General features: G+C 42.8%; 1 protein-coding gene across 1 annotated transcript in view; it reads right to left on the bottom strand.

The window, feature by feature from the left end:
• Window positions 1-1942: 1942 nt before the first annotated feature.
• GABRR2 (gamma-aminobutyric acid type A receptor subunit rho2) overlaps window positions 1943-25554 on the bottom strand; it is a 39383-nt gene continuing 15771 nt past the window's right edge. The window contains exons 3-9 of the mRNA XM_064447643.1: window positions 20275-20342; window positions 16954-17177; window positions 12852-12934; window positions 11539-11679; window positions 11146-11298; window positions 8723-8919; window positions 1943-5062 (exon numbers count right to left, since the gene is read on the bottom strand). Of these exons, the coding sequence (XP_064303713.1) occupies window positions 4754-5062; window positions 8723-8919; window positions 11146-11298; window positions 11539-11679; window positions 12852-12934; window positions 16954-17177; window positions 20275-20342 (1175 nt within the window). The 3' untranslated portion in view covers window positions 1943-4753. The remainder of the gene's footprint in view (window positions 5063-8722; window positions 8920-11145; window positions 11299-11538; window positions 11680-12851; window positions 12935-16953; window positions 17178-20274; window positions 20343-25554) is intronic.

The following is a 25554-nucleotide window of genomic DNA, read 5'->3' as shown; positions in this document are numbered from 1 at the left end:
GGAGTGTGTCCAGAGAAGGGCAATGAAGCTGGTGAAGGGTCTGGAGAACAAGTCTTCTGAGAGGTGGCTGGGGGAACTGGGGTTGTTTAGCCTGGAGAAAAGGGGGCTGAGGAGAGACCTTATTGCTCTCTACAACTACCTGGAAGGAGGTTGTAGGGAGGTGGGTGTTGGACTCTTCTCCCAAGTAACAATCAACAGAACAAGAGGAAATGGCCTCAAGTTGTGTCTAGGGGAGGTTTAGATTGGATATTCGGAAAAATGTCTTCCCTGAAAGGGTTGTCAGGCATTGGACCATGCTGCCCAGGGTAGCGGTGGAGTCTCCATCCCTGGAGGTATTTAAAAGAAGGGTGGACGTGGTGCTTAGGGATGTGGTTTAGTGGTGAACTGGCAGTATTAGGTTTCTGGCTGGACTCAATCTTAAAGGTCTTTTCCAACCTATATGATTCTGTGTATTCTGTATAACAGCAGAGATGAAACAGCTGGGACCTCAGAGCGGTTTTATCTTCCATTAGTAAGTATGGAGACAATCTTTTCAAAGGCACAAAGGAGGAATTAAGTGACAAGTTCTCATTTATAGTCAAATGGAGATTGAAATATATAACTGACATCTGGGCTTTTGAAAATGTGCCCTTAAATGTAATATAATTATTAACATTTCTTCAGTTGGGCTGTAGTTTTCACAAAAGGTCTCTGTAGCTTATAGCTGTAATTAACAGCTCAGTTTTCACAGGAGCTTTGCACACTTCAAAGTACTTGCATGCTTCCACTACATTTCTTCCACTTTTTGAGATGTTTTTTATTTAAAATCAATTACAAATGAGGTGCTTATTCAAATCCTTTACCTGTGGTCATTAGCTCATAGGTAACAGCTCTCCAAACAGAATTAAAATCACATTTTAATGTTCACACCATGAAATGGGCTCTTTTCCACTCTTCCTGTTATTTTATTGCCAGGTTTGATTACAGTGATCAGCACAGTGGATTGTACACATTGTACAACAAGTTTAGCATCAGCATTTCTTGCAAACTTCTCAACACTTCCTTTTTCAGAAAATGTGAGAGAACCCATAATTTTTGCCAATACCTCATTTCTTGGCCCTTGGCTGGCAGTAAGAACCTTTTCTCACCTCAACATAGTAAGTTTTCTGGGCATAATAAATGGTAATTTACATACAATATGTTACATTTCACATATGTACACTATTTAACATTGGTACACATCCCAGCACCTTCCTTTGTTATGTGCTACCTACATATACATTATACATACGTGTACATATCTATATATAGAGTTACTTTCTTTCAAAGACATGATTTGGTTAGCAGTAAGTAAATGTACAATGGAGCCAGATGCAGAATGAGTGGGGCTGACATTTTCTCTCTTCGCAGTTGGACCAGGTTATTCAGAGAAGGCATATTCATCAATGGGCTTCATTCACCCAAATCTCTAGTTGTACTTCTGAAAATGTTGTCCTTCACTAGGTTAATTGTGCAGATGCTCAGTGCTTCACAGAATTACATTATACTCATCAATCAGTATTCAGAGCCTAGTTTCAGGCACTATTTCTCAAAACATTGGTTAGACGGTGCTCATGGAGCCTCTTGTAATCCAGGGAGGATGCAAGGTGACATACATTCTCAATACCACACTCCAAATATTTGTTCTAGCTTCCTGCCTAGCCACTCTCCTCTTAATAAGCAGAAAAATACAATTCATACACTGCCTGAAGGAGATGTCTTGGGCTTATTTGCATCTATACTTTTCATCTATTGTTTTAATGAATAATAAGTGTAAGTGGTGCCTAAGATTGAGATTTTTTTTTCCCTTTAATGGAAAAATACCATCCTTGATAGCTTTACATGCTGTATAATTGTGTCTGGTAGAAACAGACATCAATCTCTATCAGTTATGTACACATGCATATAAAATAACAGTAAGGTAGCCTCTCCAAAATTTGTTTATTTGCTAGCATTTAAACTACAGGCAGCACTAGTACAGAGATGATAGGATCTAAAGGACTGTCTTTGTCGCCACATAACTTCTAAGGGAACAGGAGATGTAATAAAAACAAATGGCAAAATAAAGCACTAAGACTTTTTTTCTTTTTTTCTGTACGCCAGGAGGTATTAGTCATTGGCAGTGCTCACTTTTTGGCTGTTGAGCTACATTTATCTCTGCTTTAATACTATTATAATGCAGGGGAGTTACCTGGCTTAATATCATTGTAAGGAGGGGGAGATGACACCCGCTTTCTTCCAGCCAGACTGATTCAGAGGACACATTTGCAGAACTCACTGGTAACCTTTGGATTCCCACTGACCTGCTTGGAAATCATAACCGTGCCCCACACACGTGCTAGTTAAGCAAGTTAAGCCCCTCGGCACCTCATGAGGTAGGTAAATGTTATTGGTCCCCACTTTCCAGACGGAGGAGACGAGGCACTGGGAGGTTAAATGGCACGTGCCACAGGTAACGCAAAAAGACTGGCAAAACAGGGGGCACTGAGTCTCTCACTCCCTGCACTGGTGACTTCATGGTGCAGTTCTGCTTCCTTCCACCAGCAAAGGTCCCTTCGCTACACTGTCCTGCTGCCAGCCGCAGCGTTGGTTCCTGTTTTACACTCAAAACTGTTAATGCTGAAGAATGCACACTGTTATGTCCAGGCTTTAAACTCTCAAAAGGTGAGCAGGCTACTACTTTATTATTTTTTATGTCTTCATTGTAGTATATATCCACCTGTCGATGTGAGATGTATCCAGGTTTCAGCTCCATGAGCATTGTGTAGTAAATGCCCTGGTGGCTCAGGAGAGAAGTGGCAGGCTGGGATACAGGGCAATCCTTTCCAGACACTGTCCTTCCATGGCTCCTCCTCTTGCAGCTGATTTCAGGGCTGTATTTTCTTACTTTTATGACCAGGCAGAACTCCATTCATGTCAGTTATTAACGTGGCTGATGAAAGGGGAACACAGTTAATTTTAGTTCCTCTCATCAATTTTGTTTCCAGTAAGTCAGTGCAACCATCAGCGTGACTTAGGCAGCAATATTTGAGGCACAAGAGAAAACCTGGGTATTGTTGACAGCCTGGAGTTGACACTGCCATGCCATCTTCTACATCACTTGAGATTTAGGACATAAGGATTACTGCTATGGTAAGCAGAAAATTTCACACGTCAACAGTTACAGTTTTATTAGTATTTTTGTTTGCTTTTTCTTTATTTATGTGTTTTATCTGAATCTTCAGGGCCCAACCCCAGTCAGATGTATACCTTAATCTTATCATTGAGTCAGCTTTTAACCTCAGTCCCAATTTTCATGCTTCAGGTTCTGCCCACCCCGTTGAGTTTCAGCTTGGCAACCAAATGTTTTGGTGAACATAATCTCCACCACAGCCAAAAAGTCACAGTGTTTTCTAAAAACAAGGAGCACACAAACCCAGATATCATTGTCTTGTTCCTATCATGTTTCTACATTTGGGTTTTTCAGTCAGCATTGTTAGCAAAGGAAAGGGAGATATCACAGGATGAAAAATGAAATACTAAGCACAGAAGCTTGTTATGGTGCTTTGCAGCAGCGTCAAAGGTCTTATATCGACCTTGGAGCCCAAGGCCAGACAGGGTCTCATTGAATCCCACAGTATTATTCTTGGCCATTTAATCTCTGACATGCCTAGGTTTTGCAGAGAGAGGTTCTGGCAGATGCTTCTCCCTTTTGATCCAAAATGCCTGAACAGAAGGACAATGCATTGATTGGGAGAGGCACACTGGGATATATAGGTTCCTCACAGGGTTGAGGAAAATCCTTGAAAGCCACCAGTGCTGCCCTCAACACTGTTTTCTGCTCCTGGAGAGAGAAAGTGATGGTCCCAGACACACTGTCCATTCACCATGTATGGACTGTATGTGCTACACATCAGCTTCCTCTCTCATTTTAGAGGGCAGGTGCCACATATCATGTACTGTGCTCAAGCTATATGGAGAACACACGCCTAAACCTCCTTGTTTTCCTTACCCATGTACACTGGGAGCCATATTATGTGAGTTTGTGGTCTTCTTTACTCTGCTTCATCATCACTCCTTACTTCTAATCTGGAAAAAAATTACTACCAACGCAAACATACCACCTGCACTCTGTAACCAACCCTGTTGATCCTGGCCAGTCAACTGGTATCGATGGAGGTCCTATCCAGAGAAAGCAGAATTTGGACCCTAAAAGGAGGTTTCCTTCATAAACCAATGGAAAGAAATATGATGTTCATATGACAAAGAAAAATAAAAGGATTTGCTCAAAAGCAGAGGTTTTGAAAAGGAAAGGCCTCGTTCAGTTCCCTTACAGGAGATGCACTGTCCAGACCTCCCCTTGCAAGTTGCATTTGTCTAATCCCTGACAGACCATGTGAGCACTGCCCCTGGTTGTCCGTTGCACAGCAGGCACCATGAGCGTGGCTGGCCCCAAATGAACATGCAGCACCTTTGGGGTGAATGGTGAGCACATATTTTCAAGTATGAGAAACAACGTGTATTGTAAAGCAAATGGGAGCTGAGGTGTGGGTTGGAAAGCAATCAGCACAGCAGGGTCTTCCATAAAGCCTGTGCATGAAGTTGCCCACTGGAGGACATGTCCTCCCCTTTACCCTCCAAAGAAGCAATAAAATAACCAGTTTTCTAGTTTTGCATCCAGATTAGGCTGAAAAAGAACCAACAAAAGGGAGTTTTGCAAATGTCTTCTGCTTCAGTCACTGCTGTGCCAGCATGCTTAGCTAAAGACAGACCAATATATCAAATTAAAAAATATATAGGTGCCTGGAAATATTAATCTTGAGTATTTATCAATCGCGTGAGTGTTCTGGATGATGCGCAAGCCCACATGGCCCTTCAGGCCTCTCTTCCTTGATGAACTAGATTCATTGCTCATAGCTAAATGCACAACAATCTTTTCTTGTTTTTCTTCCTCTGGAACCATCTGGTTTCTTGTATATCCTGCCAGGCTGTTGGCATCAGATTCACTGTAGTTTCCATCCAGCATCATAGTTTTCGAATGAGGTATTCCACATGTACATGGAAACTAGGAACATAAACAAGAAATATAACTGAACACTGGAAGAACACATTAGCAACAGAAATGATGCATTTCTATGAACAGACAGCTTGCAAATAGTTGAGCTTGAAATTTTAGCTGAGATACTGCAAGCTTCTCTTTGAACAAAAAAGTCAATTTTATTTTTTTTGCTTGTGTTCCAAAAGGAAGAGACACGGTTTAGCTACACTGCTTGGACAAGCAGCTTCCAAAAAAGATTAGAAAGATGCTTTAGCAGACATAAAAACTAACCAAAATATTTTCTTAGCTAGCTCTGTTCAGCCTTGGTCTCTTGAGAGCCCTTATTTTGCAGTCTTTGTGTTTATAAATATTCAAGGACAAGATGCAGTTTTATCTCTGGAAATGGCTTATCCAGTAGATGTTATGGAAAACAAAAAAAGAGCCAAGTTCTGGTTTCACAAATACACGTTTTCTTTGTAAATCTGATTTTAAACCAAGGAGAGGACCAGTTCAAAGCCTCGTGTAAAATCCCAGCTCTGTTGAAGTTAATGTCAAAACCTGCATTGATTTCAGTAGCACCAGCATGCATCCCACAAGTCTTAAAAAAACACTGAATACAGGTAGAATTTTGAATAGCAAATACTGTCTTCTACAGTTTAAAATATGCAGGTCTTCTGTCCCAGTAATAAGGATTACATATTTGCATGCAATGAAAGTGGGCTCCAAAACCTCATCTCTGCTAGGGGTTCCTGCCTCTGATTCCCCACAGACTGCTTTCCTTACTGACTAATACTTTGCCCCCTATTCCATCCTCCACCCACTTTAATGCATGGGTTTTCCAAGGACTTGTTTTCAAGGATAACCTCAGCTAAAATAATTAAATATATTATACAAAAAGATCTAGAACCTGTGTGTATATATATATATATATATAAATTGTATATATACCTGAATATGTAATATTCAGAATGGCATTGGAAAACTCTGCACTCAAGGCTTTTTCTTCAAATCATTTAACCAACAGATCACATTGCTGACTGAAAACCCTAAAATCAACTTAAAAATTGCTCTCTCTATTCTAGTCATAACCAAATGATTTGGTATCAGCAGAATGTGTGCAGAAAAACATGACAAGTTTGTAGTCTGTTTGCTCTACTTGTTAGGTCCATCACTCTCGGAATATTTCTGGAGCACTCCATTGGTACAGCTGAACAGCAGTTGGGTTTTAAGACATATTTTATACTAAGCAGGTGTACTTCAAAAAAAAGAAAAAATAAAAGGCAAAAAACCCCCAAACAAACAAAAAATACAAAAAAAACCCACAGGGAAGAATTACATCAGGCTCTTCATCATCAAATGACAGGTCCAGGAGATGGTGGTTGGGTGGAAGGGAAAGGGGTTAATGGCAATAAGCCATGCTGCAGGACCCAGCAGAGAAAGCAACTCTGCAGATTTACTCTTAGCCCCCAGGTCAAATTACAGTTCCCATGGTTTCATGCACATGTGATGACAGTCACCCCTATGGACAACAGAGCCTAACATACTAGAAACCCACCTCCATGAAGTCTTAAATTACACCCATCTTCACATAGGCACATACATGCAGAAGTACATCATGTGATTTCACCCTGCAGCAATTTTAGTCTATGTCTACCCTAATAAATTAAGCACTGCCAAAGAGCCTCCCTGGGCACAGGAACTCAGCTGACAATAATATTAGCATGTCAGAACTGTCTCTCTGGCTGGAATTTTGTCCAGGCCAACAAGCACCAGAAAGTTCCCATGTGTGGTTTGGGAATAAACAGGGGCCACAGACCATTTGCCACAGGTAGTTCACAGCAACCACTCTGATTTTGAGGGAGAGAAGGTTTAGTTTTAGATACTCCAGGCCCATCAGCCTTGGTCCCCAGCACATTTAATTTGTTAATGTAGACATAACATAGAGATCTTCTTTGGGCAGTCTAACATATTTGTATTAGGATTTTTTGGGTCTTTCATAGGGGAGCAGCATTGGATGACAAGACCTACATTTACAGGGAGAAATGTCTCTTTTGCTTCTTCAAGAGCACTCACCTACGTTTTGCCACAATCTCCCCAAATAATGCTGTTGTTATCTCTGTTCCCATTACCACCACTGAGGATTAATATTGTCACATGCTGAAGACCGGGTAGAATATTTTACCTTGTGTAGTAAAAAGGCATTTGCTGAATATAGAATTCAATACACAAGACTCCACAAAGGGCAGATTTGTGATACAAATAACAAGCTATGCCATTGGTGGATGTAGAAAAACATTCCTGAAAACCTAACAGAACAGTAACAAAGCCTTTCAAGTTCATTTCATCCCTCCAATATAATTAAAGACAATGGAGAGGGTTTTTCGTCTTTTAAAAATGTACAGGTTTATTCTAGGCAAGTTGAACCTAGCAAGGATGATTTTTGTTATTTCCTGTGTACTGTCAAGACACTATCTTCTTTGGGCCTGGGAAATCTGAGCAGGGCTGGCTAAAAGGCCACAGGCCACTGTTCACGTGCAGCAAGTAAGGCACACGTGACTCGTTCTTGCACAGAGCATCTCCACCTTGTATTGCAGACAACTGTTGTGAAGGCCTTGGGGAGATGTAAAATTTTGTCACAGGAGTCTGTTGCACTTGTTCCAATTGCTTTTTAAAATGTATCTAACTGAATTTTTTGAAGAAATGGCAACTAGGAAAGCTACTGGGCTGGTAGGTGGTCTATTCTGAACTTCAAGGAAGTCGTAGGAAGGAGTGCAAGGGGAAGAGAAGGGCACACAAAGCCAACAGAGTAGTTCAGAGAGGGAAATATCATGGTCAAATCGCATGAAAGTTGATGTCTGCACTGGCATTTCTGAAAGGCTGATACAAATTTCTCCATGAGTCAAAGGCAGTAGATGACCAATATTACCTGTGAACTAACATGGGGAGTTTCTAATGGGAAAAAAGAAGCTGTAAAAGATGGTGATGTTCTGGGTGCGTGGGGACGGCAGAAATTTGGTCCCAAGCCTTAGTGTTCAAAAGGTGATGGTGTTTTGTTTAATTACAAAGAAGAAGGGCTCACAGGTCTGTAGGATAATTCAGGCTGGAAGACACCTCAGGAGGTACCTAGTCCTATCTCCTGCTCACAGCAGGGCCAGGCTGCTCTGGGCTCTGTCTGGCCAGGTCTTGAAAAACTCGAAGGATGCAGGATAAGACTTTTCAGAGCACATTAAAAAGTGCAAGCATAAACTTGGCTGACTGTTCTCTGTATTTGGTTAACCACTATTACGTCCATTGAATTCAGTTTCCAGAGTGACTGTAGAGGGGGGAAATTAATTTGCTCTGAATAACACCTTTAGCTTAAAAATGCAGTAATTTTAGCAGCTGCAGAGAGGTATCAGATTTTATACTTTCCCCTCTTGTCATCCCCACACAGTTCCAGGTTGCAGTCTTTCCCAGTTCAGATCACACTCTCCTCTTCTCTGATGTTTCTAGGAAGACCCATGAGACCACCTCCTGCTTTTCTGGTGTTAGCAATTCAGCCTGAGGTGCAGCAGCTAAACAGATGCAGTTATACACACGGATGTCAGTGTTTTCCCGTTTATAGACATAAACCAGTCAATATAAAGACCAGATTAGCTGTAAGAAAAAAAGGAATAAATGGATCGACAAAACAAAAGCTTTCGTCACCTTGTCCCGCGGTTTCCTCTCCTTCTGCTCCTGCACCGTAGTCAGGTAATTCACTGCTGCATATTCCAGCACTGAGAGGAAGACAAACACAAAACTGACCCACAGGTAAATGTCCACTGCTTTTATGTAGGAAACACGAGGCATGGAGGCGTTCACCCCAGTGATGATCGTAGACATGGTCAGCACGGTGGTTATCCCTGGAAAGAAGCAAGAGAAATAAATGTTATTGACTGATACAGTCCCTAAGGCTTTTGCCTCAAGAAAAACAGAAATTATGCTCTACATGATGCTCTAAAAGATGTTAGACATGAAATAAATTTGTGATAAGCATCTCTCCTGCCAATGCAGAACTGGTCCACTGCCTGCACTTCTGTGCGCATGATAGGTTCAGTTTTGAGGAGCAACAGAGCAGCCATCATTTTGCTATGAAAAACATTTAACTCCCTCCTTAACCTCTAGGGTTTTAACAAAGTGCTTAGAGTCAGGTCTGCTAGGACCAGTGGTGACAAGGACCCCTGTTTCCTAGCTGTACCAGTCTGTGTTACAGGCACTGCCAGAAAGCAACCTAGTATTGACTTTTGGTCACAGCTAAAGAGGAATTGATCTAAAGCACTGATCTGAAAAGGGACATGCAATAATGATAAAATGTTTTGCATGGAACAATGAAAACAAAGGCTTTATGTTCTTACCTCTAGGAATATTTGTCTACAGTTCAGGCTGTGGCAATCAAAAATCTTTGAACAACTGCCATTGTGTTATATACATAGATGTGTACATGTGTATGTTTTTACAAACACGTATGTATTTACGTTTATATACAGATATGTGTGTGAATATGTGTATATATATTTAGTCAAATACAGATAAAATCCTGCAAACTAGTATATACTTTGGTTGGATTGTCATGGAGAGAAAAATATTTACCAGTTCCCAAAGCCACTTAAATAGAGAAAACAGAGCCAAAAAGCATTCACACCTACTTCAGCCATTTCAAAACTGCACATCTACTGTTGTCCACTTTTGAGTAGGATTTAGGTTGTTTTTTTTTTAAATAATATCCACTGAACACATTTCTTTCAGTGGAGCAGACTCTCAACTGCGTCTTCTCTTGTGTTTGCTGCAGTGCATAGCTCTCTAAGTGAGACAGACCTGTGGGGCTAAAACACTGGGCTTATGCTTTTAGTATTTGAAGCCTTACACACTAACACTCAAAGATTTTTCCTATTACATTTTTGCCTTCCTTTATCCTATGCATGGAGTGATAAACAAATCAGCTCTTTTTATGCTCAGCTGGATGAAATTCCTCCACTCCTGACATAGACAAAGCCCTTCCTGATGAGTTTTAAATGTCCAGAGAGGCAGATTGGTGTGTGAAGGATTTTCAAGCAGCTCCTTCTTCACTTTCCTACTCCCTCAAATGAGAGACCTCCCTACCCCAGAAAAACACTGGACCCTCAGTGTGAGGCGCCCCTGGGAGAGGAGAAACCCGTCTGCCTCACCTTGGGGCTGGTGGCCTCTCATCTTCAGCATTGCAGATGTGAGAGGTAATCCGTGTTCCCTTCACTGCCCCACTGTTGTCTGAGGCCTGATGTTACAGAGATGTCCTGAGTGTCCCTAGGGTCACACCAGATGGAGGGACACCTAAGTCTGCAGGTGCTGATAGGACTGGGTCCCTTGCTGTCCTTCTTTCCCTGCTTTGTGAAGGTGTTGCTACATGGGCACCCTCCAGGCAGCCTGGAGAAAGCCAGTGGCCACAGCACCAGTGCCAGGTGGTTGGGAAGACATACCTGGGCTGGGACACCCACTGTGGCAGCTGGGACATGGCAGGATCCTGCTCATGAAAGGCACTCTTGAAAATTGTAACAGAAGCCTTTAACTCCCTGTAGGTGCCTAAACTCCTGTGAAACTCTACCCTCACTGATGGCAAGGTGTGTCTCAGAACTGCAGGACTGGACAACAGGGAAAAACTTCTATTCACTGACTCAAATACTGAAACCTCTCTTCTCTGCCCAACTTTAGTTTTAAAACAACAACAGCCCTTTCTGTTAGCTAAGTATAGATCAGGAGGACTGCTCAGCGATGGCGGACTTAAGGCATACCGCAAGTTTTACATTATATTAATCAACAGATAAAACAAACATTTGCTTGCCCAGTATCTTTAACCATAGAAATGAAGAGTTCCCTTTCCTGCCAAAACTTTCACGTTCAAAGATTTTCACGCAGTCATGGCTTGTTGCAATTGGTCTCATCCAAATGAGTAGAACACGGCAGAGCTAATGCTTTCCATTAAAAATACTTGTTCATTCATTTTGGCTGTTGAATGCTGCTAACTAGTGGCGTGATGCTGACTTCAGTGCACGAGAACTGTGGGATGTGGGCAATGGAAACCGATGTTCAGTTACAATCTGTAGAGAAGGTCTCACCCAAAGAGACTCTGGCAGGAACTGCTTGGCGATCGATCCAGAAGGACACCCAGGACAAGATGACCATAAGGGTGGCAGGAAAGTAGGTTTGGAGCAAGAAGAAGAAGATGTGTCGGCGTAAAGTGAAGTTTATGTAGAGGCGATTATACCAGCCTTTGAGGAGGAGGAAAGCCAGAATCAGTGAGAACAGCCTGGATGGTAGGCACAGGACAAGATCTGTCTTTTGATTCTTTATTTCTAAAGGGTAGTGAAAAGAGAAACTGGTCTTTCAAAACATGTATTGTCCAGACTGTGAAGACTACACTTCAGTGACATATAATCCCAAGAGCTTTCTCACAAGTAGTTAATACAGCATTGGCTTTAGCAAGAGCATTAAATCAGAAAAGGCCATACCTGTACTACTGTAGAAAGCCAGTCTTGATGTAGTGTGGAATTTTTGTATCAAAAACTGAGACAAAGAAATCTTTTCATCAGTTTTCAGAGATTCATTCCCATTTTTCCAATACAGCATCAGATCTTCATCAGTGTAAGCATCTTAGGGAAAGAAGAAACACAATGTGATGTGACTTTAGCTTGGAGGGAAAGCAAAGGTTAATAGATCTAGACAAAAGTAACAAATACAAAGGCATCTTTGGCATGAACTAATGCCACAAATAAGTTTGCTAACAGTGAGTTAAAAAGATCTTGCCATATGATATACCATGACGACAACAACAACAACAACAAAAATTCAGGTCATCCTGATGCAGGGATGCACATCGTCTTTTTACTCCACACTGATGAAATGACAGCTAGAATGGTACTTTTCTGAACATCACATATCAAAAACCATAGACAAGTAATTGCTAACTGATAAAAGGAAAGGTAAAAGGAAGCTTTTTCAGGATGAGAGCTGACAAACATTTCAACAGGTTGCAGAGAAAAGTTGTGGAGCCACCATTACAATTGGAGCTGTTCAAAACCCAACCAGACAGATCCCTGAGCAACCTACTCTAAATCTCCCTGCTCTGAGAAGGGTATTGGAGCAGCTGACCTCAAGACCAACCTAAAACTCTCCTCCCAATCTAAATTACCCTATGATTCCATGATTCTGTTGTTTGTAGAGGAAAACTTCAGTTAAAAAGCTGGGAGGACCTCAAAATAATTAGATGTTAGTCTTAACGCACCCTGGAGAAAACTTACAGAACAACCATGAAAATCTTACTGTTCAAATCAATTTCTCTGCAGAATAACTCCTTCCCAAAGAAACCGAGCCCAAGTCAGCGTTTGCAGGATCGGGATTATATCATACATAAACCAAACTGGTGATGAAATTTAGAGAAAATTAATGATCATTACACTCAACTTTTTACCGTGACACTTGAAAGCAGCACTTTCCTGTCAGAAGCAGTGAACAGAGCAAAACTTCTCCCCCAGATTTCTCATCAGCGGGCTGCTGAGAACTGCTATATGTTGAACATTTCTGTTTGCCTTTGTTTTTGAAGTGTCGTCTACTAAAATTCATACAAGGGCACTTTCCTTGCAAATTCCCTTGTCTTGCAACGTAAGGGCTAGATACATAATACAGTAAGTCAATAGAAAGACTCCCAGTAATTCTGGTGAACTTTTTTCAGCTCTAAAATAGACTGTAATCTGAAATGTGTCCAGTCTATGTGTGTGCAGCCAGCTATGGAGCATGTCTAGCTAGAAACACAGATACAACGTACAGCTCTCCAGCTCCAAAGAACACGTCTGAGAGTCCAGAGGGAAGTGGCTGAAGTCCATGTTACACATTGCTGTCACTGTGATCCTAGAAGTCGAAAATGAGAAAGGTTGGTTTCTATGGGGAGCAGTGAAGGGAGAATGTTAACACAGATAAATCATTCTGCAGCTTAAAAGACAGCAATTATACATAATGTTAACATAAAATCCCCAGGAGAATGCCTACCAATCCTCCAAGCCCAAGTGAGATGGATTCTATACAGACACTCCAAAGAAAGCTGTAATTTCAATACCTATCAGGAAACCAAAATACAATCTTGGACATTGTGGTAAAAATAATGTCAGTATGGATACTTCTACCATGTTTTATATCCACCTATTTCTTTACAAGACAACAACATAAAATAACAACTTAAAATAACCATTTACATTTTAAGTTTGCCTTATGTCCAGTTTGATTAAGGTTTCCTCATTGCTCTGTTCCCTCCATAGTCACCCTCAACAATGAACCAAACCTAAGGAACACAACCAACTTTACGGCAACTTTATGGCAAGCCAGAAAATTCCTCCAGTATATGGAGTAATAGTACGGCAAAAGCGGTTTCTTTCAGTCCTCGATCAATTTCTTTTAATCTGGGGAATGTATTTCTGGGGCAGGGTGTGTAAAATGGGTGCAGCTGATTTTCAGCATGTGAGACTTGCCTTTGTTAAATTCATGTCGTAGCTAAAGAGCTGCAACATCACAGCTCATGTTTTTAAATGAGTCCAGTTGTGCACAACATTATGCAACAAGTCTTCCAGTGGGTCACTGAACTTTCCCTTGTGGACAGATTTGCAGTGGAGCTCCTGATTTAGTATGGGCAAATCAGCTGTGAGTCGTCATTTCAGAGGCCGACCATTTTCTAGATTCATTGCAGATGTTGATAACTTTTCTTCTGTTCAAGGGATTGTGATCCAAATCCTACTCTGACCTATGCGCTCATCACCCCTGAAAATTACATGCTGTTCATTTTGACACTAAAACCAGAGCAGAATTTTTCCATATGAGCTAAACATAAACAAGCTTTCTGGGGATATGGTCCAGAAGGTATATTGTAGAAATGACCTCCCATACTTGCTTGTAGCATTTAAACATTGCATAACTCAGTCTCATTACATGTGCTATTTTATTTCCTCTGGGTCACCTAAACTGTGGCACAACCTGTGGTCATTAACAATTTATTAGTCAGGGGCAGCACAGAAACTCAGCCTATCCATAAGATGTTCCTCAACCAAAGCCCAGGGCCAACCCCATGCATATAGCTCCAGACATCTTGAGACATCTTGGAGAACATTTCCAACACCACTGGACAGCCATGCTTGGGCAGCCAGATCAAGTTCTGAGTGTCCTAAACACTACCAGGCCCAAATATCACACAGATTCTTGTTCGCCTTGGATTTTATGAACAAAATTATCCATTTAACTCTTATGCAGCCAGCTGTAGTTACTCATATCCTTCTCTCTCACGGGGTAACATTAGAAAGTCACATCAACTCCTTGACAGCTCACAGAAAACTTTGAAAGTAAAAACTCTGCATGTGAGCAAATGAGCAGACCTGAGCAGAGTTAATGTTTTCCATTAAAAATACTCGTTCCTTCATTTTGGCTGTTGAGCACTTCTAACTAGTGGTGTGATGCTGGCTTCAGTGCACGAGAACTGTGGGATGTGGGCAATGGAAACTGATATTCAGTTACAATCTGTAGAGAAGGTTGCTACCCTCCTCCTGCTCTTCTCCCCTCAGTGCTGACCCAAGCTTACATCTAACACCCTTCTTCATTCTTCCTCCTTTTTGTCTCTCCTGCTGTGTGGCACCTTCATCCTCATCCAGTTCTAAAAAACTAGACACCATCTTCAGGTGCTTAGTTAAGTGTGAGTAATCAGACCTTTCATGCAATAAATGGATTTATTAAGTGTGTTCAGAACAGAGAAAGTGTTCCTAAGTGTTCGGTCAGGATGGGATTTTCATCATTAAGACCAGGCAAAATTAAATGGCCATATGGTGCATCCTCTCTTGCTTACATACACAGAGGTTTCTTTGTGGTTTTAATAATTTGCCCAGTGTTTTTTTTAAATAAATTCAGTAGAATTGTATTTGGACTATGAAACCAGTGAATCTTAGAGCCCCCTGGTTTAGTGGGATATTGTCCTGCTTGGGACAATATCACCCACTATGCTCATTCTTCAAAGAGAAATCGCCTCCTGAATCAAACTTTATAAAAAAACCTTTCCCCGTTTTTGAAAATTATTTTACAATAACTTAAGTGAATAAGTTCCAGAAGATCTTAGAACAGAAATGCTTGTGTTACAAAACATTCAAAGGTCACTATACACTGAGAGCACACCTCCTGTCTTGGGGAAATGGTCTTTTGTCTGAGCTCTTAAGCTTTTCTTCTCTCGTGGTGTATTTTAATCTGCATCTCTTTTTGCATTCTTCTGAAAGAAATGAAATCTGCTGGGATGCTGATGTGAGCAGCTGTAAAGGTGGGCTGGTTAGAAAGGGAAAATTACTGAGCAAAACAAAATATCTGCTGAAAAATACAGACAGAAAAAGGCCTGCCAGCCTGGGAAGCTGCAGCATCCTTGAGAAGCGCAGCCAGCCTCTTTGAAGTGAAGCTTCATACCTAGAAACCTGACACATCCTGAGATATCGTTGATATGTGCAAAACCAAGGGACTGCAACTGCAACTTATTGTCTTAAAAGGTGGAAACTGTCTGGGGAAAAAAATGGTCTGAAAGAACAAAAACCATCATCGTCTATTAGCTGTTCCAGGTGAAAAATAGAAATTAACAGCACCTATTAGCTGCTCAAAGTGGTGGTGTCCTACACCCTCTTACGTCTCTGTGGTATAAGGAGGACTTAATTTTTGTTCAAAATAGACCCTCTCTCTCTGAGGACTTCCCGTACTGCATGTAGTTTTCCATTCCTAAACAGGTTGAATTTGCTGCATGAACTTTCTGCCAGCTCTTGGACTCTCACTGGGGACACCAGGCTGACTCCGGACTCCGTGATGTAGAGTATCTCTGAAGTGAAACTCTGCCTATTGTCTCATTGGTCCTCTTTCTGGACCCACTTTTGGGGTTGTTTCTGTTTGTCCTCCCACCCGTGGCATTATCTGGTTCACTTGATGATGGTGTCACTTGATACCAGTATTATATATCCATGTAAGCAATCTATCAGTATATCTTCTGTTATATTGTTGATGAGTTGCTCCACTAATAATAAGTTTGTAGTAACCTGTAATAGTATATACCTTCTTGGTTACTGCTGTTATTGGCCATTGCTATACAATTTATTGATGCTATATTATTGATCGCTGACCGTAATTTGCAACAGCATGATATATATATTCACTTTATTAATCATATTTGCTAGTGGCGATTTTGTGGTATTTACTTGCTAGTGGTGATTTTTGTGGCATTTTTGGAATCTGTAATAAGGTAGACAAGTTTAGAGAACAAAGCTTCCATGTCCTTGAGTATTACAGAACCCTGCAAATCCACGGTCATGAGCTCTGTACACCCGCAGGCTGGGTAACCCTTTAGGTGATGACAGATGTGCCTCGGGATTCTTCCAGCCAACAAACCTGCTAGAAAACCAGGGACTACTGTCTTTAATGCTGCCATTTCAGCTTCAATAAACTTAAACTTATACATCAACATGCAAATGTCAAAAAAACCCAAAAGCCCAAACCCAAACAAAAAAAACATTCTAGACAAACAGGAAGCAAAATAGGATAATTATAGAGGTCACCATCTGGTATATCAGCAGCCTCCGGTTTAATCACACGTTGACCCTGGGACAAACATTCCCACTCAACTAAGCCCTCCTCTGACTGCAAAGAATTAGGGGAATGCTTCCCACGGGCGGAGATTATCCTGTTACTGCTCACAGCAAGGTTTCTAGCAGCTTTCTGCAAAGCATCTTGTACTGGGCATGCTGGAAACAGCTTTGCATCAGGAGTGGGAGTAGGAGGGTTGGCAGTAGCTGTCCTGGTGGTCACCAAACACATGCTGGGAGCAAAACTGACACTGAATTCCCGGAGATGTTCAGTAACAGCACCATTACCTCATGCTGTAGAGGACATGACCGTCAGGGAACACTCGCAGCATGATGTTGTCTGTGGTGGTGTCGTGAATGAAGGACCTTTTGGAGTGCACAAAGAAGACGTCAGGAACCCAGATCTTCTTCACCAGCCTGCCATCGAAGGTCATGCTCTTGTTGGTGGTGCTGGGAAATGAGAGACGCTCATCCTTCCAGTAGTGCCTTAAGTAGAGAGTCATAGTGAAATCCTTCACAAAAAAAGGAAAAGAACCAGAGAGAGGTCTGTCAGTGTTGCTTTCTACACCTAGGAAACATCAGAAAGAAAACTCACTCCTACCAGGTAGATTAAATCCCTCCCCTCTCAACTCCTGTCTCTTCCCTAGACCAATACTCTTTGGGAACAGATTTTCCTGACAAAATAATCCCAGCCAAAACAAAACAAAACCCCCCAAACAAAGTATTACAGTACTCAGTAATGTTCAGTCCTAAAAGGAATACAAATATGCCCCAAGAGAAGCATTGCCCTGCAGAAGGGCTATGGTACCAATAGCATGTTCAAGAGGAAAAATTTTCAAAATCAGCTTAATGGTCAGGCTAAACACTAAGCAATTTATCTCCCAAAGAACTAAATTGTTGCAAACAGCAACCAAACGAGGGAACTGTTTTTCCTAGTGTACAAGTGTTTAAATAAAGCTGTCTTTTAAGGTTGTTGAGGGGACAGGAACTTCAGTCACACAAAGGAAAACATCTGCTTGTTGATCCCAACCTGGCAGCTGCTGCTTTCGGAGCTGAATTTACTCTCTCATGTTGAGAGATCAAATACATTTGTTTTCTTTATATTCCCAATTAAGTGAGTGGTTATGGGAACTGCAGCTGCCAAGACCGGGCAGGCAGCAACACAGGCTGGGATCGATTAACCTGACTCCATTCAAAAGGCTGCTTTTTGAACATGCAACAGCTTTGCATTGCCAATAGGCTTTTCATTAATTTGTCAAAGAATTCTCCAGTGCCAGCCCTCAACTTGCTGCCCTGCACGGGGCTAGGATGGCCGGACACTTCCCTCTCTGACCATGGCAGAGATCTGCTGGAGGGACGCTTCTGCAGGTCTCCACCTTGGCAGGCTGGTCCCAGCCTGCTTCCCTGCTCTCCCCAGGGATGCTGCCAGCTCCTGTTCCCTACTGGCCACGGGCCACCTTCCCTTTATTGCTACAGTCCCGAAGAAGCTCTTCCAGCGACTGCTGCTACTGGTAGGGCTGAGGTTGCAACTTGGCTGGAGAAGCCAACCTCAGAGGCTGGACAAGGAAAGCACATCAGCTTTCTGGAGCTGGGAAAAAGGAAAGCAAGGAAGAGGCATAACTGATGATTTCTTAAAAGTCAGTGACATTTACACCAGAAGTCAAAAAAGGGGTAAAAATGAGCCTGGCTATTCAGGGTCACCAGCCCTGGGCAGCCCTCCAGCCATGATGCAAGAGGACCAGGCAGCCTGAGGTCGCGGCTGTAGAATTCCTCTGGGCAGCTCCATCATGGGAGCTACAAACCGAGAAAGGGGGTTTACTCCACCACTCATGAGTAGGAAAATCCCTTAGGAAACAAGTTTTACAACGAACTGAGAGAATGATAGTACCTGCAGGAAGCATATCAAACGAGCGTACGCAAGTGCCTCACTTTTGGCAGCACATTTCATGTTTGAGCCACGCTCCAGGCAGACTCAAGAGCATCCCCCACCACTGCACACAGCAGCAGCCAGCTTCAGTCTGGGCAGTCTGCTTCTTTGGGGCACCAGACGCCTGTTGAATCAGTGGTGGGCAAACGCTTCCCAACTGAGGGTACCCAGTTCCTAAGGCCACTAACCCTTCAGAGCAGTTTGAAAGAAGTCCTGCCTGCAGCTGTGCCCTGCCTGCAGTGGGGAGCTGAGGAGCGCACCCTGGTGCAGGCACAGCCAGCCCAGTTCCCTTGGCCATGCAGACATCTTACTGCCTGCTCTCCTCTCCACGATGGGAAAAACTGCTGGAAAAACAAACCAGCATAACCCAGACTGACCTGGGAGACCATCCCTCCACCCCAAATGCAAATTAGCAACTGATGTGGAAAGTACTTGTCCTGTGCTGGGAAAATAGGACTGTGGAGCTGTCTACAACGAAGGGAGAGAAAGCTGCCCTCTAAACTTCCTGATAGGCAAGATTTTTGCTGAAAGCAGATGCTCCTGAGAGAAAGCATTGCAAGTTATTTACTTGCACTAATTAGGTCTTTTTGCTGCCACAACATTATCTTGATATATCAGAGCCCTAAGTCTCCTTGCGACAGCCGTTTCCTACACTAGAAGCTCCTTCCCACGCACTTCACTGCACACATCCCCCCAAACCCTCTCTTTCAATATCCAGGCAGGCAAGCTCCCTTCTTTTAATGAAGACGTAATTGCACCACAGTAAAAACCGATCAGCCTAAAGCTCTTCCTTTAAGTCTTCATGTTTTGCCCAGACCAGAGAAGGTACCCAAAAACGGGGAGGAAAAGGCAGAATAATGAAGGAATTAAGAAGCTTCCTCTTCTCCTCTATGTTCCCCTTTCCACTTCTCTTTCCCATGTTTTTATTCCATTTTGTATAGCTTAAAAAAAAAAACCAAACCCACAAAAACCAGGAAAATGCTTGTGAACACTCCTTTCGCTGGGAACACCTTGAAACCTATTGAGGGTTAACAACTGCATGTATTTCTTCTTCTTTTTTAATTAACAAAAAAAAAAGAAAGATACTGAATCACAATTGAACTTGGTGCAAATTTCCTGAACAGCATCATCAGTGACTGAAAGACTATTCCCCCACACCAAATTCCACTTTGGCAGAGGCAGTTTAGGCTCCCTCTGGCAGCTCCCACTCATGTGCCTCAGTGAAGTAACTCCCAGTGATGAAGAAGCAGGAGCAGCTCCTTCTTATTTATGTTGCCAACTTAATTTTCTAATGTGCCTCCCAGAATCATGCATTTAAAACAAATGGTTCCCTAAGGAGGAAAACTCTTGCAGTAAGTGCAGCTTATGTGAACCTCATGATATACCTTCAAACCTTCATACGCAGCTGTTTATATTTTTGGTTGTGATAGATCCTTCGTAGCACTGATTATTCTCCCATTAAAGGACTCTTTTTCCTTCATACTTTTAATCTTTTTCCAAACACACAGAGATAAGCCTTTGATCACCTGGTTTTATCAAGCCTTTAGTTCTGAGTATCAGCCTCTCCGAATTTGCCAAATGCTGACATTACTTTCATCTGACCAATAATTTGAAATCCATGGGTTTCAAGTGGGAGGAACTTTTTATGACTAGGAATAACGGCTTAAAAAAGGATTACATACCATGTCAACCTCAGAAATACTGTCCAAGCTTTCAACTTGCACATCCACTCCAACAGGAATTGCAGGGCCTGTAGGAGAATGAGATTTAGATATGTAAATAAGTGTTCTTTTATATCATTGGCATTTAATTAGGACTATAAGGTAGCATGCACATCATTTCTGAGCTTATGTTATACTTTTCTGTCCATGAATCTTCATGAGGGGGCTGGGGGAGGAGTCAGTGAATAACCATGTAAGGCCCCTTTTGAAACACTGAATTATCTTCCCCTTGGCATGACCTGCAATGTGGACACTGCCCAGCTAATCCAGAGCTTGGATGAAACATTTGCACACATTTTTAAAATCTGAGCCATCCCATCATAAATTTTAGGCCTTTATGAATAAATTTGACCCCAAGAACTGGGGACTGAGAAGAAGAAACTGCAAGCAATGAGCTCTTCCTTGTGGGTTTCTCATTTCTTATCAACCAGAGAAGCTACATTAAACTCTAAAGAGGCCATCACCATTTTCATTCATATGGCTCATTGATGGTGTTAATAGTTTTCCACAGTAGTTTTAAAATTAGCAGCCAGAGAATTCACAAAGAGTAAATAAGCAGAAAACATCCTGTAACAAATGCATACTCCTCTATTACTAGAAACCCTGTATCAAAATTTCACTGTAGACTGCTGCTCATTAATGACCAGGGCTTCCTCAGGTTACACTCAAGTTCCCCATAGTGTGTCCTCACATAGTGTTTTCCCTTTTGCGGTGCACCAAGGAGGAGGTACGTACCTACAGAAATGCACGCACCAAGCACGACCCACCAAGGCAGGTCAGCAGGAAACGATGAGGAACAGCCCATGTGGTTCCACTGTTAACTTGAGCTCTCAGTGTGTGGCAGTGGGTCTCACAGGGCTCATGCCGATGTGTGTATCCAGAACGTATCTCCAGCCTGGGCACTGTCAGCAAGACAGACTGTGGCAAAGGAAGTAGCAGCTCTGCAGACTTGTCCAGCAGAAATTATTTTCTGAGGACCATGGTGGCCTCCACGAAGGTTTGCAAAGATTTTTAGCACCTAGATTTTGAACCTGATTAGCAGTTGGATGATATTTAAGAGGCACCACAAGCCCTTTGTAGATCCAGACCCATATTTGTCCTTGCCATCCACAGCAGGGCCTGCTGCATGCACTTATTTAGCTACAGTAGCATCTTCCTCAAGACCACATCCAAGCTCTGAATACACCATAAGCCTAACAGGCCAGCAGAACTACTGTTTTGAGAATGCAGAGCACTTTTGCAAGCTGCCATCTGTCCTGCTCCTGTACCTGCAGCAGCATGCACAGACTCCTATGCATCTTCAGGGCTTTTGAACACAGCCTTACATTTGCCTCTGCTGGAGGAGAAAGAAGCACCAACCCGGCTTCAGTAAGGAAAGGTTGATCACAAAGCCCATGAGACAAGCTGATTACTGTGACTGGCCCTGATACAGATTTTCCTAGGGTTTTGATAAGCCAGCTTCACTGAATTACAGCGGAGCGTGCTGACAGTGACACTGTCCCCCTTCCGCATGCACGGCTCCAGCCTGTCATGTTCTTGCCATCCATCAGCGGCTGTGCTGGGTACAGGCACCGTGAAGCAAGCCCTATGGAGCAGCACCAGGCTCCTCAGCACCACAGATTCCAATTTAAGTGACTGTTGCCCCCAGCAATGAGGCTGAAACATGGCTAACCCAGCACTTTTGGATGATGCCTAGACACTTACAAACACCTATATGTCACATTCAGACACACAGCCATGGACTTCATGCTTAAAAAAAAATGCCAGCAAACATTTTCTTGCTCCTATTTGTGTCTTGGTGGTATCTGTCCAAGCCAAAGTCTGTCTGCAGGAAGATTTACTTGAAGAGAAATTCCAATCAATCAGCACTGGCATGTTTCTCAGGACCCCAGAGATTTTGGTAAGATTTTTCACTCCAATGACATGAGCCCATCTTGCTCCCTTTCAGTTACGTATGTATTATAAGGAATCACTGGAGGCCAAGGAAATTCTCAGCCTGTTGGTGTTCAGTTCCACTTCTCCCAGGTATTCCCCAAAACCGGGAAAACCCAGAGCCCCAGTCTGCACCCGGTGATGAAATGCAGACATGCTGGCGCAACCACGTCCAGCTGCGGGACTGAGAAGTGCTGAGATCTTTTCCTCTTGCACACAGGGCTTCACAACACAGGTTCAGGAGGCAAGAATAGTCCTCAGCCCCCTCCCCAGATTACACAGGGAATGACTTTCAGCAAAGGGTGGGGTTGCATAGAGGAGTAGACTGAGCTTGTGCTGGGATCTTCTGTAAGACTGTTCAGCTCACTGATTCACAAAAAATTAACCCAGCCAAAATCAACAGCTGCTGCAGCAATTGGACTATTTTCTTCCAAATCAGTGTCTTGAATCACCCCAGGAAAAGACCTGTCGGGTGGCTGAGTCAGCCACCAGGGCCGGAGGAGACAGGCAGGGAGAAGGACAGCAGGTCAGAGAGCCCTCTGCTTCTGGTGGCACCAGCTCAGGTCCTCATGAGCCAATGCCTTCTTGCCAGGCCAGGAAATGTGCTCAGTCCCTACTGATCTGGCCACAGGATGCAACCATTCATCAGCTAGTGGATTCCTTCTCAGACCATTATAACAAATCAAAGAGAGGAAAATCCATGGCAAAATCACAGATATCTTTTCCTTGTCACCCTTGCCATACATCCTTTCTTTTGACAGGCTCCTTGCCCCCGCAGGAGACATTGCTTACTTCCAAAGCAGATGTGTCCTTCCTAACACACAATCCAGCATCCTGCAGACAATGACTAGGATGTGTCCCCTCTGTCACCCCACAAATGTGTCATCTTCTGGCTTGACCAGAGGAAATGGTGGCTTCATTAAGTGGAAATGAAATTTCCAGATTCCATTAATATAGGACCCAAGGGAATAGCAGGAAGATGTGCCAGGGGAGGTTTAGGTTGGATATTAGGAAAAGGTTCTTCACCCTACGGGTGGTGGAGCACTGGAACAGGCTCCCCAGGGAGGCAGTCACCGCACCAAGCCTGGTGATATTCAAGAAGCATTTGACAATGAGCTCAGAGATATGGTGTGAATTTGGGGCTGTCCTGTGCAGGGACATGAGTTGGACTCAATGATCCTTGTGGATCCCTTACAACTCAGGACATTCTATGCGTCTATGAAATATTGTGGCAATAGATTTGCAGTATTGTCCTTCCCTTCATCCTTGTAGTTGAATAGTTGTGGGGTATGATAAGATCTAACAAGCAAATTAGCTTATAGAGTGCTGTTTTTGAGGAGGTGGTTTGTTATTTCTGGCTCTTTTGGTTGACCTAATAAGTGATGCTGCACCTCTACACACCCTGCCTGTCTTAAATACACTATTTTAATGCAGTTCTTTTCAATCTGAAATCACTCTATGAGTTTATACCTTGGTTGCAGCCACACTTCCTTCTGCTCCCTATGACTATTTAGGACATTGAGTAAACAAAAGTTAAAAACAACACCAAAAGAAAGAATTTCTTTATGACATTCCTTCAGCTCAGTAAAATGTGCTTTGTTTTTTTTTAAAATAAGGTAGCAAAAAGCACTGTATCTGTGGTGATAACAAGCATTTTGAGGTGCAGTATAATCAACAGGGAAACACCACAAGCCTCCTGATAGGCAATGCCCTGCTGGTAGCCAATTAGCCTTTCTTTGCTCAGATACCTCATGAACTCATATATGGTGGTCAAGAAGGGCCTGGGCAATGATTCAAATACTTATCTATTCCCTTAATGTCTTTAAATGCCTAATAGCTCTTCAGTGTAGCCACGTTTGTGACACTTAACTTGGGCCTCTGCTACAGCAACTCAATGCTCAGAGTAAGTAACTTCAGAAAAGCTCCATGTTCCAACTCAGTCCACGTCTGGGCAGGCACGAAGCTGCCCTCAGCACTGCCTCTGGCTCTTGCCAGGGAAAGCATTTGTAATTAATATTATTTGTTGTCACACACAGCTGTTGACATTGCAGTAGTGCCCACGGTGCTTCCAAACAGCCATGTCGTGGTAGGCACGGTGCTAACAGAGAAGACACGGTCTCTGCCAGGACGGCTTCACAGCGCAATCAGGTTGTGCCAGAAGAGGAAGGCAGTGGTTGGCTATGGTGCTTCCCACTGGGTTTGCCTGCTGCCAAGGGACTGTGTGCCCAGCACATGCTGGGCAGCCTCCCTCAACTTCCAGACCACAAGAGACAGCCTCTGTGTATGAATGCTTAATTTAGCCTTGATTCAGGAAACTAAACCCCATCCAGAGTTTATTTACTGCTGCAATTTCCACGCTTGTCTGAACACTAATCACAGATTTAAAAAAACAAACAAACAAACCACCAAACACAAAAGAACAGAACCACAAACAGAAGAACACTGCCAAGTTGGTATTTGTCCCTCTCTCCTATTCCTTCTCTATCTGCTCTTGAAGATAAAATACCGTGTCCATATTCATTTCTTTTTTCATGTTCCTACACCAAATGTTCAGTTTGGCTCCCAGATAATGAGCAGTTACCTCACTGCAAGGACCAAGTCTAAGCTTCAGTCTGGAGCTGCCATGAAGCTTTATTAAACCCCAAATAAAAGGTGTTCAGTGTAAAGCTGGATGGTCTGGAAAGTCCTTAGAAGAAGCCTGAGGTTGGGTTAGGTGTCTTGTACATCAGTGAAACTGCTTTTACTTTTTTTCTTTTCTGCAGTTAATCAAGAATTTGAGGGATGATGAAACAGTGAACATAACAGAGGAAGAAATCATTCGAATTCTAGGCTCAAATCTGAAGTTCTTAGTACAGACAGTATGAAGGTAAGACTGTAAAACTTACTTATCAGTGGAAATATTTACCCTGCCTTTCTTGGGCAAAATCCTACTACAGCCAGCAGGAGCAATCACTGCTTTACTCTTTTTCCCTGCTCCTCATTCCGCACCTGGGGCTGAGGCAATGAGAAGTAAGCAGAGGGACAGTGGAGCCAGCCCAAATGTTGCTGCCTGGAAGCTAGCTGTAGAAATCGAGTGATCACCAAGTCCTGCACTAGGTGATGAGCATAACTGATAATGATAATTGCTTATTCACTTAGCCCATCACTCTTCAAAACTTCTGCCAAGATGCAGTTTTGCAGAGGCGCTTGATGCAAGCAACATTGTAAATGCATGCAGTGCCTGAAGCAAAACAGAAGCCCTGTAAAGAAATTACCTCTTTAAACCACAGAAACAAATCCTGGGTTTCCTTAAAGGTCATCTTGGCTGCA

The sequence above is a fragment of the Phalacrocorax carbo genome, chromosome 3, assembly GCF_963921805.1.
Source record: "Phalacrocorax carbo chromosome 3, bPhaCar2.1, whole genome shotgun sequence".
In the NCBI taxonomy this organism is placed as follows: Eukaryota; Metazoa; Chordata; class Aves; order Suliformes; family Phalacrocoracidae; genus Phalacrocorax; species Phalacrocorax carbo.
Note: the sequence above shows the minus strand (reverse complement) of the source record. Positions and strands in the feature narration are given on the sequence as shown.